The 14,134-nt window shown below is 43.6% G+C and overlaps 1 protein-coding gene across 1 annotated transcript in view; it reads left to right on the top strand.

The window, feature by feature from the left end:
• cdk6 (cyclin-dependent kinase 6) overlaps positions 1-14,134 on the top strand; it is a 48,023-nt gene that overhangs the window by 13,843 nt on the left and 20,046 nt on the right. The window contains exon 4 of the mRNA XM_044138324.1: positions 590-757. Within this exon, the coding sequence (XP_043994259.1) occupies positions 590-757 (168 nt within the window). The remainder of the gene's footprint in view (positions 1-589; positions 758-14,134) is intronic.

Raw genomic sequence — 14,134 nt, forward strand, 5'->3', positions numbered from 1 at the left:
GCTTTTATTTTGAAGTTCTCACGTTAAGTTGTCTATCAGGCCTTTTTGGTGTTGAACGCTTTGCTGCGCAGCAGAAACCACATTGTTTCAGAGGGTTTTTTGAAGATACCTGTTGCTAGCATTCAAATTGAACAGCTCACACTGAATCACTCAAACCTGCACATGTAAACAATTATCTAACACCAAACATCTGGTGTGTGCTGTGAACCTTAAACATAGACTAGTATAGTGGTTCTTAAACTTATAATTACCAGTCTAGTACATACTAACTTTTCTAAGAAAAACCATATTGCCGGGTCACAGGGAAAAAAAAAAAAAACACATTCGGAGCCTTTGGCACTTCATGTTTTAGAGAAAGATCCAACATTTCAAGTGGGAAAAGTAAATTTTCCACTAACCATGGCTTTAAATTCAATATGGCTGCCATTCACATAAAACTCAGAGAAACCCAGAGTAAAAAAAGACAATCTAAGTGTCTTTTTAAATGTTTTATTAAATGTATTTTTATTTTCAATTACCTCCTTTTTTACGTGTCTTTGTAATATCCTTAATCCAATCTTTCTTCTCCTTTCATTTTGTTGACTCCCAGGATATGATGTACCAGCTGCTTCAGGGGCTGGACTTCCTGCACTCGCACCGAGTGGTTCACCGTGACCTGAAACCTCAGAATATTCTGGTGACCAGTGGAGGTCAGATCAAACTGGCAGACTTTGGTTTAGCCCGCATCTACAGCTTCCAGATGGCGCTCACGTCAGTGGTAAGTTTCTTTGGCTGTCTGAACAGAAATGTTATCAAACCAAGCATTCCATGACTAACAACTGTGTGGTTTCTCTGGTTAGGACTTTATAATAGGAATGCTCAAGGATGCAGAAGTTGCTACCCTCTAGACTCTCTCAATCTGTGCAGTCACGTTTTGATTGAAAGGAAGCATGAAATTGATCTCAAGTTTTAAAAAGAATAAATATTTACTTTAACATTTGCTTTCACACTTGACAAAGAGCGTACCCTTCAGAGCAACATCTTTTGATTGACAAAGACGCACACGTGAATTAGAAAATGTCTAATGTGTTAAGGTTGGCACTTCCAGGGCATCAGAGAATAGCTTCCAAAATCTCTGCCAAATGATTGGGTTTCTCTGTGTAAAGTGAGAGTGAGGCACCCCTCCTCCCTCCCTCTGTGCCCTGCTTCAGCAGTCCCTCGGTGGCTGTTGCAAAGAGGGATGGGACAGACAAACAACCCTCCCTTCCCGCTGTCAGCCCTTTGATGTCTAACTGTTGCTCTCGAGGCTCTGATGACCTGATAATATAGAAAGGGACTCTGAAAAGAGTCATTGGAGGAATTTGGAAGGAAGAGAGATGTGACTTTGAAGATGAGTGTGGGCAGTCACAGAAGCTCTTTACCTGGAAAAAAAAAAAAACCCCAAAGAAAATAGTGTCACTAATTTTATGTCTAATCAACAAACAATAAAAATCTTCTGGACCTTACTACAACTCTTCATACAAAGTTGACCATGTCTAGATTGTCCAGGTTCTTTTAGTTCAACATGTCAAACAATTTGCATTCATTTTCTTTAAGAAATTCCCTGTAAACTGTTACTGTGCCTGGGAACCTGAACTTTGTATATCAGGACATTTTCTATCAAACTCCACTGGAAACTACTGATGAATTGAAAATGAAGCATCGTTAGGTCTTTCAACAGGTTAGTGGTCCAAAACATATGACTAACTCAACACCAAGATTATGCTACAGCAATAAAAAATTGATTTATTTCAAGGTTAGTTGCACATTGCTCCTTGGGGTGCCAATAAATAATGCCAGGACAATACACTGAAACTTCCAAAGCTTCCAGAAAATAAAAGTGCTTGCCCCATTGTAGCAGGAAAGAAGGCCTTCTGCCAAATGTTGAGCAGCTGAAGTCCTATGTAAGTGAGTATGGAAGGGAAACCTGCCCATTTATATCTGCAGTAGTTACTTTTCTCACTTCTTGCTGGGTGTTTAAAAAAAGTGACCACAGAGTTTCAACACAGAGTCAAACTTTCTTCCACAGTCCAAGACGTTTCTGATAGGTTAATTGATGTCTCAAAATACCCTGTAGGTAAGAGTGTGTGTGTGTTTGTGTTTGTCCTGTGTCTCCGTATAAAGTGGGTGGATGGATGGATGGATGGATGGATGGATGGATGGATGGATGGATGGATGGATGGATGGATGGATGGATGGATGGATGGATGGATGGATGGATGGATGGATGGATGGATGGATGGATGGATGGATGGATGGATGGATGGATGGATGGATGTATGAATGGATGGCCCATTTTTTCATAAAAACCTAAAAGGGTGTATATGCATTTTTAACAGTTAAATCAGCATTTAATGTCATTGAGAAAAAAAAATTCACTTTAAATTTTAATTTTATGAAAATAAAACTTGCTGATTTGACAAGTTTTCAAAATATCGGAATCGTTTCAGAGAGACAGTGTCTTTAAAGAAAAATTTATAACAACGACTCCAGTCAATTATGCAAATAGAAATTTCTCTGAATTATGAAGGGTTTTTTGATTGAGTTAAGTATTTTGTCAGGTATTTCTGTAATTTGTCATCATGCTTGATGATTCACAGCTAAGATTCACGGGAACACATGGTTTACCATTGAATTTACATATGTGTTACACAATAATCATTCTACTTGTGGTTTCACCAAAGGGCTATGTCTTCATTGTTTTTTTTTGTATGACTAGACGGGGACACTTTTTGCTGATGGTTAAACACCTCCCCGGGAATTCACCATCAGGTCGAAGTAACAAGACACCGAGTCCCTGAAACTACTCTCAAACATCACATTGCACTTTTAAATGTGCTTTCACACTCATTCACATACTCATTTCCTTCCTCGGTTTTACAGATTGGGCCACAAAAATGAGATGAATGCGTGTGCGCATGTGCGTGTAAGCATGTGCGTGTGCGTGTGCATTCGCAGAGCACTGCAATGTGAGCATGGGATCTTTGGTTCCAGATGAATGTTCCTGCGTCTGGAATCCCCCTGTCAACCGGACACACACACTCACACACAAATCCCCGTTCACCCGTCCTTTGTTTCCTTTTGCTAAATAAAAGCACCTAATCTACACTGCGCGCTGTGCGTATGTACACAAATACACACAGAGTTTAAGAGGATCTTCCCCTTTGCCCAACAGACCAGCAGTTACTTATTTAGTCACCTAAAGCCACCGTTACTGGCAGACAGATGGGCTTTGGAGAACTGCTGTTGCTTAAGCGAACTGGGCGATTTTCTCACTTTCAAAGTGATTCATTTAGGGCTTTTAGAATGACAAGATGGCTGAAGGAATCATTTGCATGAAGATGTCAAAGAGTCCCTCACCCGCTCTTTTAATGTTTTTTTTTTTTTCAGTGTCGCTAACTGAAAGTAGCGCCGTTATGGTTTCTGCTGATGAGATACCAACACTTCTCTTTTTGCAGTGCATTAGCAGCCACATGCCTGCTTGTTGAGATGTCATTGACAAAGTGTGTGGTCAGCGTTTGCATGTATGTATTAAAAAATGTTGGAGTGGAGTTTTGGTGCTGCCATAGCTTCGGGTGACCTATGGCTCCTCCTGCATCAGTCACCGATCATGTCGTGTTCCCCCCCCCAGCCCGATGGGGAGAGGAAAGGACAGGAAGACCACCCATTGGCTGGTATGAGGTCCAGATTAGGCTGCCCCGACAGTCCCTGTGGGATTGTTGTTTTGTTGCTGGTTTTTTTGTGACCCTATGCTGGCTTCAGGCTCTTTGTATGGCTCTGAGTGACGGGCAGAGAAAAGAACTGGATGAGTTAACTGATGCTGGTGTGTTGCTGTGGTTTGATTTATTTCTTACTGGAGCACTGATATTCAGTTTCCCTTAAAAATGTGCAAATTTTCATCTTTTTACAATTGCCGTGAGAAAATCTGTTTCATCTTTGCGCATTTGATCAAAGCATTACCTAAACGACAACTATCCAATCATCTAAGGGTTGTTATGTCATTGGCCACATTATGACTGTTTTGGATCTTTTGGCCCACCTCCAACTAAATTTGTACCTCTGAAGCTGTCCAGTTAATTCCTTGCTCACTTGTTTATGTTGCGCGTGATTTTGATCAACTAATCTCTCTCAAAATTGTTAAACAGTCATAACAACTACATCAGAAAACGATATGTTAGATTGAACAATATCCATGTAAATATATTTGTAAATATATTTGTGATGTATATTATGTAATTTTAGTTACAGAATCATCCTTGTCTCTGTAGAAAACCTGATTGATTCTTTTGCAGCAGATTTGCAAGATTTTTTCTTATTCAGTTTCCATATTATTTTTGTGACGGCTAAAGTACTTAAAATCACAAAGCTTCTTTTTTCTAGTTTCTTTTGTGTACATAAATGCGAAGTATAGCACTACTGTGAATTGAATTAAAGACAATTATATGCAGTTTTTAAAATGTTTTACAACTCATTCAGATTTTTTTAGCTGTATCAGAATTTTCTCCTCCCCACCTCAATCTATTTTGATCCACGTGAAATTAAAGTTTTGGACAAGTTTAAAGCAAGAATAGGCTTTCAACATGCCAAGGTGTGAACACCTTATGAAAATGACAAAGAGAGCATTACTCAGAGAAACCCATTAGGCCATGATCATTCTAGAGGAGCTCCATGGGCCCAGAGCTCAGCTGAGATAATCTGTTGACAGGGGCTATTATTAGCTGTGCTTTCCACAAATCTGACCTTTTATAGCAAAGTGGCAAGTAAAGAAAAGACATTGTGGGAATAACGACCCAGGAACCTCCATTTGTAGCTTGCTAAAGATAGTAGAGGTCTTAATCTTCATGCAAAACAATATGCAGACATCACTCTGAATGCACCATCATGGAGCCAACAGGTTTCATACCTGTGGCAGGCTATGAGAAAGGTATTTTCTTCCACTAGTCATAATTAATGAGAAGATGGCTGGATCAAACCTAAATCCTGGAGTAAATATAGAGCCTACAAAATGCTTGAGACCAGCGTAAAGATTTACACGCCAGCAGAACAACAAGCCTAAATATGAAGCAGAAGCAACAATTGAATGTCTTAGGTTAATCTCAACCAAATATGTTGCAAATGTAATATTCTGTAATGTAAATGTCTAAAAGATTTGTTCAGAATATTTTTACTGTTATATTCCAAGTGCAAGGAATTAATGCTTTGAATGGCAAAAATATTTCTAGCTTTTTGAGTGAAGTCCCACTGCAGTAGATGACAGAGAGCAACCGATGTCCTTATGTTTATATTTTACAACATAATAATTTCATTACTGAGCGAATATTTTTAAAGTTTAAATCAAAGCGTCTTTGTCTGTCAGAATCCCAGAACCAAACTCCAAACTTCTTGAAAAATACGCAAAAACCATGCAGACAGTGCGCACTTTATTAAAAAAGGGGGATATAATGGTAATGTAAGCAACGTAGGTCTGCCGTATATAACAAAGTCACCATTTTCACTTGTATCAGTGAGCAGAAAAAATAATCGATACGTTTTATAAGAAAGTTAATAAAAAGAAGCTGTGCTCCATTCAGGAAAGCTCTTCCTGTTAGAAGACGTTCAGTTAGGAAAGGAAACATCCTCGGATCTTAAGGTGACACAGGATTAGAGGTCAGGTGAGGTGCTGTGTTCAAAAGATAAACTCCATTATGTTACCCATGGGTGGTCCATCCACACAATTTGAACACTTGAAACTATTGTGATATGAAGTGGAAGGTCCCATGAATCTCATTAGTTTGCACTCCCGTGCACATCATGCGCATGTGGTCGCTTGTCAAATTAGATTTGGGAAATCTCAAGGGGAATGCCATCAGTTTTGTGTGTTGGCTATTTTCGTCAGACTCTTATTTATGTATTCACAGTAAAAAAAGAATGAAGGGGTTATGTTTCCAGGTTAGATAAACTCAGAAAGTTTCTTTTTTTTCTTTTTTGTCTTTCTTCTTTTCTCATCTAAAGTCCTACGTGACTCAAAAGCCAAAGGGAATTTCAACACTCTTCAAGCTAAAGCTCTTTGAGCTTTGACTGAAATGAGGCCGACTTAAATGTGATCAAATGAACCATTAATTATCACTGTTTCTGTAAGCATCGCTCAGATCTGTACTGTCCCACTCCCGATTTCCTGTAAACTTTAGTTGTCTGAGTCTTATGCAGAGGAGTGAAATTGTTACCTGATTAAAGGTATTTTCCCAAAGCTTCCCCCCTTTTGGTTACTTCTGCTCACAGCCCTCCCACTGCTCTTACCAGAATAAGACACCCATATCTCAGACGACATTAAACAAATTGAAACCAGATTTCCTGCCTGTGCTTAAACAGCAGACAGGCTTTTACAACCCAAGAGAGGCAGTCTCACTCTGTGCAGTACAGATTGTTATTTTTGCTCTTACAACATTTACTTGTTTGACTTTGCAGTCGCAGACTGTTGGCTCATTACAGCAGTGCAGACTGATGTGTTCTCTCCTGTCCAACGTTAAGGTCGTCCTAAAAGTTATGCTGATTAGGAGCTTTGTTTTGTCTAGGATGTTTTTACGGCTCATCACTTTTGCAATACGTTTATCTATCGCCCCTTTAGCGATCAGCGGTTCTGACAGGTGAAAGTGAGTCAAGTCTGCAGTGATGAGCCTGGGTGAGCTGGATAGTTGTCCTGATGCTCAGGACGGAGAGAAAGAAAGGAGAGCAGGCAGCAGCAGGGAGGTGGAGGTGGGGAAAACCCTTGCACTGCACGCAGAAGAGCACGTGCAGCTCACTCTGGGAATGTTTAGATATCTCCTCCAACGGCTCCATATGGGAAAAAAGGAAAAGTCAAACCTCAGTGCTTTGACTGCAGTCGACTGGAGCAAAGAGAGTGGCCTCGGCTTGACATTAGCAAACATGCGCAAAGTTCACCTACATATGATCAGACATACTCCGCTTTGTGAAAGTATTTCCAAACGCTTGGAAGATTTTGTTTGTTTGTTTGTTTGTTTTATGTAATTTTCACATTTTATTTTATAAATAAAAATCCATAAGGTCTAGTACACATTTGTAGCCATGCACCTTTTCTCTGATATTTCTAAATAAAATCCAAAGCACCCTGTTCTCTTCAGAATTACATAGTTAATGGTCCAACTGGGTCTGATTTCATTTCAAACCAGCTTAGGGAGATGCTTGAATGGTTTAGTTAGTAACTAAACCAAATCTGAGTCTCACACAGCGCTGTTTAGTCCATAATTAAATAATGCAAAGAGTATGGCTCAACTGCAAACCTATATCAGACACTGCTGTCAAAGTAAACTTAGAGGACAGGCAGCTAAGATGTGTGATTTGAGCAGCCGAAGAGATTCCCTGGTCAGGTGGGAGCATCTACTGAAGGGTCAAATATTTGCAGCTCACGGATCTGGCTTCACTGGAAGAGTGGCAAGAGGAAAACCGCTATTACAAGACAACCAGAGCAGGTGCTTTTTTTTTTTATTTTTGCATTACATCTCATACCAAATAGACCATCTGCTCATGAAAACATGGTGGTGGCTGTATCATGCTGTGTGAACGTTTTTGCAGCTAAAAGCCCTTAAGAGGCTTCAGACTGGGGTGGAATTTCACCTTACAGTTTACTTCTGAAAAAAACATTTTGCTTTATATTAATTATTAATACCACTATTGCTTTATAAATAGATTTTTGATTGAATGTTACTCAAGAGTTAGAAGGACCCAGTCAAAGTCCAGTGTGACTGAGCTTGAGTTATTTTGTGAGGACTGCCATAGATTACTGTCTCTAGGTGTGCAAAGCTGGTGGAGAGATAAAAGACACAAAAGACTTAAAGCTGTAGCTGCAGCTAAAGGAAATGATTCATATTCACTCAGAGGAGAGTGAGCTTATTAAAAATTCTCACCACACATTTCTGAATTTTAGTTGTAAAGAAAAGCATTTTCTTTCCACTTCATAACTGTGCACCACTTAGTTAGTCTGTCTATTTAAAGGCTAATAAAAAGCAATATTTGTGGTTGTAATGGGGAAAAGTTCAGAGGTGTCAATACTCTTAAAAGGGACTGACGGCTCTCTTTTTTTTTTTCTTTTTTTGAACTTTGCAGAAACACATGTAGTGAATCATGTTACACTCCTCGTGCACGCATCATTTTTACGATTCCCTATAATGTATTCATTGGTCGCGGTGTCTGGGCCGTCCTCCATGACAGTCGGGGCGTTGCGTTGGCGTGCATGCGCTGCGTGTGCACACGCTCACCTGGATGCTACAGCCCAGTCTGTGCTAGCATCAGAACGGGGAATAGGAGAAAAAGAGAAGAAATTACAGCATATATCAGGAATTTTCCAGCTAATGATGTGCGGATGTGGTAGCACCGGGGAGAGAGAGCCACTTACTGTGCTGTCTTTGTTTCATTCGCTGAGGGCCCCGTGCTGCATTCCTGTAAGCTGTGCATACTTTGGCAACAGTTGCAGTGCTCCCCTTTTTCTTTTTTTTTTTTCTTTTTTCTGTTCTACTGTATACAGTCTGTGTGCTGCTCTTGCACTTTTCCTTCTCATGCTCCCCCCAGCAGCCCCTGGTCTCCATCTCTCCCCTCCACCACCCCGCCTCCATCTTTTATTGTTAGTCTTTTTCCTGCCCTGGGGAGGCGACATTATTAGAGCTGTTGATTGTCTTTTTTGTTGTTGTTGTTGATTTTTTTTCTTTTGTACAGAACAAGTACGTAAAAGTAAGTGAGGAAAGTGAGTGAGGGGATGAAATAATGGTGTTTACAGCAGGGCTGACTGCTGGAGCTGCGGGCCTCTCTGGAGACACAACATCACAGCCTCTGTTCTGCCGTGCTCTGAATTCAGTTTTATGCTTATCATTAGGACATCCGCTTTCCCTCTATGTAATGCCCACATTCATGCTTCGTATCCGTCTGAGATTCAGAGAGGACAGGTTTAATTAGTGATGGATCGCTTTTAGGAATGTTGTCATAAACCAGCTGAGCGGATAAGGAAAGGACCGCGTTTCCTGAACTTGGTTTTCCTTTAAAGTAGGGATTGAAGCTGATCATGATGTGCATTGGTCATTTTAACGTCTAGGACGTATAAAACACTTTCTGAGTGTGTGTGTGTGTGTGTGTGTATGCGTGTGTGTGTGTGTGTGGGTCTGTGTCCAGTGGTGTTTTTTCATCCTTGGTTTCCTCAGGGGGAGTGTAAACATGGGCCCCCTGCCAAACTCCACCAACCTCAGCACTGTGGCCCTTTGCTTCAGTCATCCTAATCACATCAGGTCACTTAAAGGGTCCTTCTCCATAGATCTGAGCTTTAAGGGGGGAAAACGTCATGGGGACCAAAGTATGTGGTCTTCATCATTTTCAACAGCTGAAAATATTTTGCTAGCGATGATTTAATCCAACATTTTCAACTGTTTTATTGTTTGCTTAATCAAAATAAAAACATTTTTGTTACTTTTTCAACAACTATATATGAGAAGAATTGTAAGATAAAAGAGTCTTTTATTCCAGTGGGAACATTATTTCTTATCTTCACCTGCCACTTCCATTGAGAAAATAGAGATATGTGAGACAGGTTCTGACCTCGGACAAGGACAGTCCAGTCCACTTTGTTTCTTATTTAGAACCCAGGCCTAAGACCTTAACAGAGCTAATTAAAACATATCACATTTCTCAATCTGTTGGTAAAAGATTTTATTTTATTTTATTTTTTTAATGAAAAAGCTTTTTTTTTTTTAAGATTTACTTGTTAAATTGGTCATTAAATCTTTGCCACTTTTCAACTTTTACTGATCTGAATCTGAGCAGGACTGACCTCACAAAAGAGTCTTCAAAAGCTATGCAATTTATTTTCCTCCTTTGGTCTTTCTGCATGCAGATCAAAAGTCTTGACAAATCCAAAAGAAATTGAGGAGTACTTGAGTTGTTGCTACAATCCTTGATCCAAGGGAGTGTAGAAAATACATCGCAAAAAGAATAAAAAAACAAAGGTCAGACTTTATTAAAGAAAAAAAAAAGGAAGTGCAGATTGTTATGTGCTAACGTTAATCTTCAAACACATGGTGCAAATAACTTTCATACACGTCCAGATGCCAGTTGGCAACGAAACACATTCATCCAGGCAAAAAGCAGGTGCTCTCCAAGTCACGTGCAAGCCCTCACACATAACACCGGCCAAACGCCCCTGCTCACTCACACTCATGCGTCCTATTGTCATACCAGCCCATTGTGCTTGCACAGGGCTCTTGTAGCAAAATCCCGGATGTTGCAAAGCAGGCAAACTTGGAGGTCTGGCCCTGGAGGTCTGGAGGTCCTGTGGGGCAGGAGAAGCCATTTCCTCTGTCATGGGGTGCGGGAATGAGAGAACAGCCGTGCAGGCTGTGGAAGATCGTCCTGGTGGTGAGCGGGAGGATGCTCTCAGCAGAAAGGAATTCACAGAATGTTGTCCTTTTAATCTGGAGTCAGCCCTCACACACTCTTGTCTCTCAGTCTAACCTCTTTGCTGTGTTTTTTTTTTTCTCATTTGCCTTCATTTGACCTCTCTATAGCTTTCAGTTACCATGCCAAAGGGAGCAGGGACGTCTGACAGACAGAAAGGGAGACTACAGAATGCAGAGCAGCAGCCTCTCAAATGCAAAACAATTTAACTTTTCCTTTTTTAAGGCCGCTGCTCTCTCTGTCTATGACTCATCTAGAGCATGCTGTATGCAGGAGCCTGTATCCGCTTTCATGCAGCCAATACAAGGGAGGGAAAACGGGAGTGGGCAACGAAGGGATATGTGAAGCAGAACAGAGAACGAGAAGGGTGAGAAAGGGAGACTAAGGAAGTAGGAATGCAAGCGTGGTCGGAAGAAGAGGAGGGGAACGGACACATGCAAAAAAGGGAACAGTGCAAATGGGGAATGTCCTTTTCACTGTACCACAGATGTGTTGTTATAATCATCTCAGTGAAAACAGTTGTTAAGCGGTTTGTTTAGGCTATGACTCAGATCATGCACCTCTTTTGAGAATAATAGCTTGAGATACCTATTTGGACAGACTTAAACTTCTGGCACCCTATAGAGAGTATGAAGCTCTGTGTGTGATCATAATCCATTCAGGGATATTATAAGCTCACCAGCTGTTCGGTGCTGGCTCTTTATGCATTTTGGTCTCACAGTATGTGTTTTACAGGCTCAAAGGGAGTTCCACAGGAACAGTTGAAGGAGGAGATGTATTTGGAAGATTGAGAATAGCTCAACCCTCCAAATTTGGGGAAAACGAATCAATAAACATCTTTTGAGGGGTTTGCTTTCATTTATTCTGCGACAGACTGGCGACCTGTCCAGGGTGTACCCCGCCTCTCGCCCGGAACGCAGCTGGAGATAGACACCAGCAACCCTCCCGACCCCATTAGTGTCATGCTGGATTTTAGTTTCCTTGCCCACATGCAGGTGCGCACCAAGAACTAGACTTTTTGTGAAATAATGATAGTCTTTAATCATTAATGATTGCTCAGAAAAAGGGAAGAGATTCTGCAGGAGAACGAGGGTCCAGGTAGGTCCGGGGTCCAAAACAGCAGCGGTTCGGAACGGCTTATTGGAGACGCGCTCAACCAGTGAAGATCCAGGCTTGGCTCCCGGAACGAGATCGCGGTCTGTGAAGTACAGAGAGAAAGGACATGAATTACTATGACTGGCTTGATTTGACTTTGGTTTGAGACCATAAGGCTGACTCTGACCAACAAGTGGTAACCATCGAGCGATGGCTGGTGGTTCCTCCGCTTCTTAAGAAGGCAGCCGCAGATTACCGGAATCCCCAGCAGGTGCGTCAAGCTGTCAAACTCCTCCGCGTAGCTCGTCTCTGAAAAGAACCCTCACTCCAACCTGAATCCTGACAGTACCCCCCCTTCAACGACCGCCACCTGGCGGTTCGGTAACGCTCCTGGGCCTGGAGGCGTGAAACTCTCGAAGAATGGACTGATCCAGAATAAACGATCCAGGAATCCAGGAGCGCTCCTCCGGGCCGTACCCTTTCCAATCCACCAGATACTGAAATCCCCGACCCCGCCGGCGGACGTCCAGAATCTTATTTACCGTATAGGCCGGAGCTCCATCGATGAGGCGGGCAGGGGGCGGGGAAGCAACCGGAGGACACAGCGGGCTGGTCCTCACCGGTTTCAACAAGGAGACATGAAACACGGGGTGCACCTTCAGAGAAGTCGGGAGCTTGAGCCTGACCGCAGAAGGGTTTATCACCTCCCGAATCTCAAACGGACCCAGAAATCTCGGGGACAGCTTCCGTGGTGCGGCTTTCAGGGGAATATCCCTAGCGGACAGCCAAACTTTCTGACCTGGACTATAGAGAGGGGCCGGCTTCCTCCTCCTATCAGCAAAGCGGCGGTTCTGGGCAGCGGTGCGATGTAAGGCCGCAGCAGCGTCCTTCCAGATGCGCTGACACCGGCGAATGTGGCTGTGAACCGACGCAACGGCATTCCGCGGTTCATCCGAGGGCAGGAGAGGGGGTTGGTACCCCAGTGAACACTGAAAAGGGGAGAGACCAGACGCAGAGGAAATATGAGAATTGTGCGCATACTCTACCCAGGGCAGATGGACGGACCAGGAAGAGGGGTTGGAGGAGCACAGACAGCGGAGCATAGACTCCACTTCCTGATTCAGGCGCTCAGACTGCCCGTTGGTTTGAGGATGATACCCCGAGGACATCGATACCTTGGCCCCCAGCGCACCACAAAACTCCTTCCACACTCTGGACACGAACTGGGGCCCCCTGTCGGACAGAATCTCCGTGGGAATCCCATGAAGCCTGAAAACATGTTTAATAACCAACATGGCGGTCTCCAAGGCCGACGGCAGTTTCTTAAGGGGAATCAGGTGACAAGCCTTGGAGAACCGATCGACAATGGTAAGAATGACCGTAAAACCCTTTGAGGACGGGAGGCCGGTGACAAAATCGAGTGCAACATGGGACCAGGGGCGTGTCGGGACCGGTAAGGGTTGCAGGAGACCACAGGGCGGCTGATGTAGGGACTTGTTTCTCGCACAGGTGGAGCAGGCTGAAACATACTCCTTCACGTCCTTGTGAAGGGACGGCCACCAGAAGGAGCGTTGGATTAGAGCCACGGTCCGACTGGTGCCAGGGTGACCAGAAAAACGAGAGGCGTGGGCCCAATAGATTAGACGAGGGCGAATAGAGAGGGGAACATATACACGGTCCGGAGGGCCGGTGCCCGGATCAGGATCGGAGTGTTGAGCTGCGATTACCTGATCAGAGATGTCCCAGGACACCGCCCCCAGGACGCAGGAACTCGGGACTATAGTGTCAACGACAGAGGGTTCGTCGTCCGAGGAGAACTGTCGGGAGAGGGCATCCGGTTTCACGTTCTTCGATCCAGGTCTGTAAGAGATGAGGAAGTTAAACCGGGAGAAAAAAAGGGACCACCTGGATTGCCGTGGGTTCAGCCGCTTGGCTGCCTGCAGGTACGACAGGTTTTTGTGGTCTGTCCATACTATGACCGGAAGGGCGGCTCCCTCCAGCCAGTGGCGCCACTCCGCAAAGGCCAGCTTCACCGCCAGTAGCTCACGGTCACCCACATCATAATTCCTCTCTGCAGGCAACAGGCGGCGAGAAAAAAAAGCACAAGGGTGCAGCTTGTGATCGGAAGGAGAAACTTGGGACAAAACCGCTCCCACCCCAGAATCGGAGGCATCCACCTCCACCGTGAACTGCTGAGTGGGGTCCGGTTGAATCAGCACCGGGGCATCCGCAAACTTTTGCTTCAAAACTGAGAAGGCTGCATCCGCTTCTGGGGTCCAGGAAAACTGGGACTTGGTGGAGGTAAGACGGGTCATGGGACCAGCGGTCTGACTAAAGTTCCGGATAAACCTCCGGTAAAAGTTAGCGAAGCCCAAAAACCTCTGCAACTGCTTACGAGAGGCGGAGTCGGCCATTCCAGCACCGCACGAATCCGTCCCGGATCCGGCTTCACCCGCCCACTCTCTAAAATGAACCCCAGAAACGAAATAGATGGCACGTGAAACTCGCACTTCTCCGCCTTGACATACAACCTGTTTTCCAGCAGGCGCTGAAGGACCCACCTAACGTGACGTTTGTGGTCCTCCAAGTT

The sequence above is a fragment of the Gambusia affinis genome, linkage group LG14 (genome assembly GCF_019740435.1).
Source record: "Gambusia affinis linkage group LG14, SWU_Gaff_1.0, whole genome shotgun sequence".
In the NCBI taxonomy this organism is placed as follows: Eukaryota; Metazoa; Chordata; class Actinopteri; order Cyprinodontiformes; family Poeciliidae; genus Gambusia; species Gambusia affinis.